The 6712-nt window shown below is 30.7% G+C and overlaps 1 protein-coding gene across 1 annotated transcript; it reads left to right on the top strand.

The window, feature by feature from the left end:
- Nucleotides 1–2426: 2426 nt before the first annotated feature.
- On the top strand, nucleotides 2427–3736 carry LOC145042056 (VQ motif-containing protein). The gene has a single exon (XM_078990413.1). It carries the CDS (start codon nucleotides 2581–2583, stop codon nucleotides 3280–3282), a length of 702 nt encoding a protein of 233 aa, XP_078846539.1. The 5' UTR covers nucleotides 2427–2580; the 3' UTR covers nucleotides 3283–3736.
- Nucleotides 3737–6712: the final 2976 nt, after the last annotated feature.

The following is a 6712-nucleotide window of genomic DNA, read 5'->3' as shown; positions in this document are numbered from 1 at the left end:
TGAATTTGTATTTAGGTTTTCATGTATGGGTTCATGTTTTCTTTTATGATCCATTTACGGAAAATACAACAAAGTTATGTGGAACATGATGAACGATAATGTATTCTACTATAATACACTCTCATTCTGCTAAATGCACTCTTGTTTAATATGTTCCATGCAACTTTGTTTTATTATGTCATGAAACAAAACACGAACCTATACATGAATACCTATATGTGAATTATTCTGAAAGAATATTATTGCGGACATTGATGACGAATTTCATTAGTTTCCGTAAAAAATGAATTATAATTATGGATATCATTTAGTACACATATAATTATAGAAATCATTTAATATCTATGTTTATTTGATTAAATAATAATTTAATTGTTATTACATTTTTATTGATGCATTCTAACGCATAATAGATATGAGTAACATAATATATATATATATATATATATATATATATATATATATATATAAAAAGGGGTAAGTTCTACATGGAATCAAAATAATTCATAAAATCATAAAACCATATAAAAATTACAAATTTTCAGAACTGAACACACATGTTCATATATATAAAGGGGTAAGTTATATATATATATATATATATATATATATATATATATATATATATATATATATATATATATATATATAATATAATTATTTTTATCTAGTTTTTATGATTTTACGAATTTTACTTGGTTTTAGAGTAATCACACACACACACATACACATACACACACACACACACATATATATATATATATATATATATATATATATATATATATATATATATATATATATAAGAAAATGTCGTTAATACTACGATAAGTGGATAAAAGTTATAAAAACAATTAAAACAAAAGAACGAAAGTATGATATATAATCTTACATAGCACTTTTGAAAACAATATTACTCACCAAATCTTTTTTTACCAAACACTCTCCAACATATCGTTCTCAATAACTATATCTGTAAATCCATTAAGTTTTTCTTAAAATTCTGGATGTAAGTAGGATTTTAATAACTTCAATTTTTGGAACAAAAAAAAAAAAGAATTCTATAACGCCATTTTTATTAGAAGAGCGAGTAAGACTCTATATGTAATAACTACATTTGGAAAACGATTTAATTTTTTCGTATACTTTAAAGCATCGTTGGGGTTGATAGTTTTATTCTGTAAGAACTTATGATAAGAACTAGGAAGGTGTACCATTGATGCGTTACTTTTTTCTTATATTTTAAAACATTTTCCTCGTTTCAGTTTTCACTTCTCCTCTCTTTGGTCCTGTAATTGTTTATATATCATTGTTGTCCTAATTGTTTAATCAACGATAATAATCAGAATATAAAAACGAGAGGATATCATATTCAAAAAACCATGAATTGTGGAATACTTGTTTAATTTTTGTCGACAATCAAATTAAGAGTGATAATGTACTAAGAAATGCGTGAAAAAAAAAAAAAAGAAACAAGAAATGTTGGTTGAGCTTCACTATAGTTGTCGAAGATTTAGAATTATGGGCTCTTGATTGACGTAAATCTACATTAGCTCATTTATTTGCCCAAATCTAAATTTTATTAAGCCAAATTTTAAAAATGCGAGTTGTAATTTTTTATTTTGATATGAACTATTGGAATTTGAACAATAATGTTTTTTTTTATCTTTGGATAACAAACTACATCTAATGTAAAACTGGGTCTCCTCTATGACATGACTATGTACGATCTACCACCTCAGACATCTTTAAAGACTCATATGATAGAGGCGTTTAAAGATTGAGACATGTTTATGTTAAAGTGACAACATTATTATCCTTTTATTTTAACGAAGCTCTAAGGCCATCCAAAAAGTATCACACGTCAAAAAGGTCAACTTTATCACAACACCTCTCCACCGAGAGAGAGAGAGAGAGAGAGAGAGAGAGAGAGAGAGAGATTATCTCTCTTTCGTTGTCGGATGTAGTGCTGGTCACGCTGCATCATGATTATGTTTGCTTAGAAATGGTGTTCACATGTAAAGAGGTATGCTACCTCAGCCTTACACCTGATTTCCAAGAGTATACTATATAACCTAATTTATTTAAAAAAAATCTCACACACATATATATATATATATATATATATATATATATATATATATATATATATATATATATATATATATATATTCAAAACCGTCTTAGCATTGGTAACACAAAAAAAGATTTTATTCTATAATTACCAAACAATCATTTAAACTTATAGTAATAACAAAAAACTAATAAATGAATAAAATTTTTAAGGCTCACTCCCAAACACCTAATGAGATAGATTAAGCGGTCAAAGTTTGGTGTTGTTGACGCTCCGAAGAAGCGAGTGGGGATGGTAGAAGGAATAGATCCAAAGTCCCACCAAGACATTTCCTACCAAACCAAACAAAGTAACAAATTGAAATGCAAAATGCCAAACCATCACCTCCTTCTTCTTCTTCTTCTTCTTCCCATTCACCACACCCCTCACACTTCTCTCTTTCTCTATCTCAATCTCTCCATCTCTCTAGATTTCAACCTGGTTTCTCTTTCTAGATTCCTTCTTCAATGGAGAATTATTCACCTAGACCTCTGGATACCAAAAACCCTTCTCCAAATAGTCATAGCAATAGCACCAATTCTAACACCAGCACCACCACTAACCATCATCACCACCACCAACCATCTCCTCCTGCAACCCCCATCGCCAGATCCGACCCCAACAACCCCTACCCAACTACTTTCGTTCAAGCTGACACCACTTCCTTTAAGAAAGTAGTCCAAATGCTCACTGGATCCTCCGAAACCGCCAAGCACGCCGCCGCCACACGATCTGATGCGCCCGCGCCCATCAGAAACCCCATCCCGCCGATGAAAACCGGTCCTAACAAGAAACCATCCAAGCTATATGAGCGGAGAAACAGCATGAAGAACTTCAAGATCAGCCCGTTGGTACCCGGCTTTGTAAACCAGTCTGGCTTCTTTGGTTCTCCCCGGAGACCAGGCACACCGGAGATTCTCTCCCCGGGAATTCTTAATTTCCCATCTCTGGTACTTAGCCCGGTTACACCTCTTATACCCGACCTGTTCAATCGGTCTCCGGTAACAGGAGATAGCCCGAATTTGAACGTTGAAGCTGAAGACAAGGCGATTGCAAAGAAAGGATTTTATTTACATCCATCTCCGGCGAGTACACCGAGGAGGGAATCGGAACCCCGACTTTTGCCTTTGTTTCCGGTGACTTCACCAAGGGTTTCAGGTTCTTCTTGAATAATGAGGTTTTCATTTAATTTCCAATGTAACGATTCCATAATAGTTGAATTTTGCATAAGAAATCGGTCAAGATTTGGGGAAAATGGGCAAAAAGAAGAGAGACGTTAGAAATTGACCAGTTCAAAAGAGTACAACTTTACTGCACAATGTACAAGTCATTATTGCAGTAATCTGCTGAAAAAAATAGAAATCACCCAGAATTTTTTTTGCTCTCTTCATTGTAAAAGTTCCTATCTTGTTCTCAATTTCATGCCCTGCTTCGAGATTTTGTTCAATTTCACTCTCATTTGACGTGCATTACATGCTTGTACATTGTGTATTGAAAACAATACAATGCTAGCTATATATATCATGTGTTCTTGAGAAAGTGTGACAATGGATGGATATGGATAGGAAAGAAAAAGCTGTAAGATTTTTTTGCTCTTTGTACTCTATTGGTCTAATTGTTGAACTGATCGTATCCAATGCAAAGTTACAAATCCCAATGCACAAATTACAAGTCAATGATGTAATCTTCATTGAGAAAGACAAACTTTTCTCCATGTGCAAGTAGTATTGTTCATGCTGCATTGAAAGCTGTATATCTTTGAAATTTGGAAAAGATGCTAAAGTACAAAATAGTTTGAAAAGAGTGAAGTTTTTTTGTCTAGTGATGATGTAGTCCTCAAGTTTTATGTTAACATATTTATATTCATATTATCATGTTGTAATCTAGTTGATAATGAAATTTGGTAAGGAATATATTAATGTGTTTTTATAATTTCTAGGTTGTGAATGTAAGTTTATTACAAAATATGATTATGTTAACTTATTGATCGTTTAAAAATAAAAATTGATGGTGTTTGATTTGTATTTTGTTTCTTTATCTTTGTTGAATAGTGCGTTGGATTTTTTGACAAATAGAAACTCTACGTTAGGGTTTGGATTTGACTAGTTCTTTTTAGTAGACTAAGTACAAGTGTACAACATTTTGATTTTTATCAACTCTTTACATATGCAAATTGACACATCCTTGATAATTCATTAAATAAGATATTAAATTTCCATTGAAATTATTGGGTTTAACGTCATTAATTTAAGTACATAGAGAATTGAATTTTTCACTAATTTTTCTCCTAGAAAATTTTAAAAACAATAGGTGTTTATTTATTGTACTAAATTTATATATCAATAATACAAGGCATTTGATAAGCTATAAGCTAGTTCTAGAGAAGAAAATGTGGACATTTCTCCAATTATTATGTTGGCAACCAATGAGCTACATACTTTGATACTACTACTATTCACAATATCACGAAAACAAAGAGTCAAATCTAATTTTGAATTACAACTCGACTACTAAGTCTTTAAGCTTTGACCATTTAAAAACAATAGCACGCATTGCAGACAAGGAAACATTGGCAAGGAATCCGAGGGCAACTCGAGTGAAAACCAAAGTGTTTGAAGTTTGGCATGAAAATCATTTAATGGGTTGTTGTTTTCTACATATCGTAAGACACTCAAGTTTGCTTTTTGACCTCAAAACACATAAAAGAGACCAAAGCATAATGAATAAAGTGAAATAGTGGGGGAAAGTGGGAGCTTGTGATGATGAAAAGCAAGAAGACAAGTAGTGCAAGCCATGAGTCATCACTCATCAACATGGACCATAAGAAGACCCGTTTTAGTGACTTTTGACGTCGATTAAAACGAATTTATGTATTTCTTTTTAAAAATATTTTACTGTTCATTTTGAATGAGATAAATTATGAAAATATCTATTTGACTAAAGACACACAAACATATGTAGATATATAGTACTTTGGTGGGTCATTAGATACGAAAAGTTTCATGTGATGTGTTTGTGTTTGTGTTTGTGTTTGGGTCATCCTCAACTTTGGCAATCATAAGTCGCTATCTTGATTAGTTGTTGATGCTCGTATGGTTGGTGCTCATTGTTTGACCATCTATGTCAACATGCTTGTTTATATCTTGATATTGACGTCTTTACCCCCCTTATATATACGACTCTTGATACATACATAATGTATCATAAATAATCCTAGTATTTTTTTTTTTTAATTTCTATTTTTGTATTTTTTTTATTTAAATCTAGGAAAGGGTATTTGTGTTGTAGCAAAGTCAACTAAACTTCAATTATTAGTCACTCGTGGAAGAAAAGTCAATAGTATTGCTTTTCATCCACTTAGAACTTTCGCTTTGGAATCAAACAAGTGTTGCGTACATGTAGCATCGAACTTTATATTCTTTTGTATAAAATAAATATATCTTAATTTTACACATTGTAGCAACTAATTTATGTTTTTTCTATCGCTTCTGGGATTCGGATCTAATAAACTCAAAACAATTACAAAAACAATAAAAATCGATTTCACCTAAAGATTTTTTTTTGTTGTTGCAAATAATTGTCATGACAAGGAGAGAGACATTTCTTAAGACCCAACTATTGATCGGAGATAAAGAGAGAAATCATTCCCAAAAAGGAACGAAAAGGTCCAAAAAAGAAGTTAAAATATAAGTATCCGACAATTGTGCCACATCAACACAACTTGAAGATAAACCTTTGATTTTTTTAACCAAATAACATATATAGCCTAGAGAAATTGAATACGGATTTTAGGCATAATCGTAGCACTAGTGGTAGGATGGTGATGAAGGTATGGATACAAGTAGAGGTAACTAAAAGGTTGTTATTCAAGCCAAGGTAACTAGGAGACATGAGTTTATTCGTTGTTACAAGGTCACTAGAGCAACGATCTAAGATGGTAGAGGTTGTGAAACTAGTGATATTCTAAAGAAGATAAGACATGTGTATTAGATGAAAAATCTATATGATAAGAATCATTATTAAATCATATCACTCTAAATTGTCACATAAATAATAAGTTGACATAAATACAGAATTTGGTTCTTGATAAATAAATATAATTTTTGTAATAAATTGGAAATTATTTATTTTAAGTAAAAATATTATTTCAATATAAATATCATGGTTTATATTATAATATATGATATATAAAGTCATGTATATATTTTTGGACTTAAAGATATTTTATCTTTTAGCTAAGATAACATGTCTTCACAAAATATAAAAGTTAGATATAAAAGTTAGATGATTTTTTTTATAAAATATCTCGTCTTTTATATATAAAAAAATAACTAGAGAAAGCTAGATGATATACGTTTTTTATTTTATTATTTTAATAGGAATGTCATGCTTAAGAAAGTATGACATGACAAAATGATTAAGCATGAGTCTTAAATTGTTAAGACCCATGGATAGAGATCATGTAAAAGCCTTAAGAAGACTCACAATCCTTCATTTCTTTCACTAGTGAAAAACCACAAAATTTTGATGGTTTTCTCATTTCTCTTTAGTTTTTCTCTTAAGTGTTAAGACAAAGATGAAGAAAAGCTGATACTTTGT

The sequence above is a fragment of the Lactuca saligna genome, chromosome 4 (genome assembly GCF_052625555.1).
Source record: "Lactuca saligna cultivar CGN05327 chromosome 4, ASM5262555v1, whole genome shotgun sequence".
Taxonomy (NCBI): Eukaryota; Viridiplantae; Streptophyta; class Magnoliopsida; order Asterales; family Asteraceae; genus Lactuca; species Lactuca saligna.
Note: the sequence above shows the minus strand (reverse complement) of the source record. Positions and strands in the feature narration are given on the sequence as shown.

What these genes read in the sequence shown, in the direction of transcription:
- LOC145042056 (XM_078990413.1), top strand. Translation starts at nt 2,581, where the DNA reads ATGGAGAATTATTCACCTAGACCTCTGGATACCAAAAACCCTTCTCCA.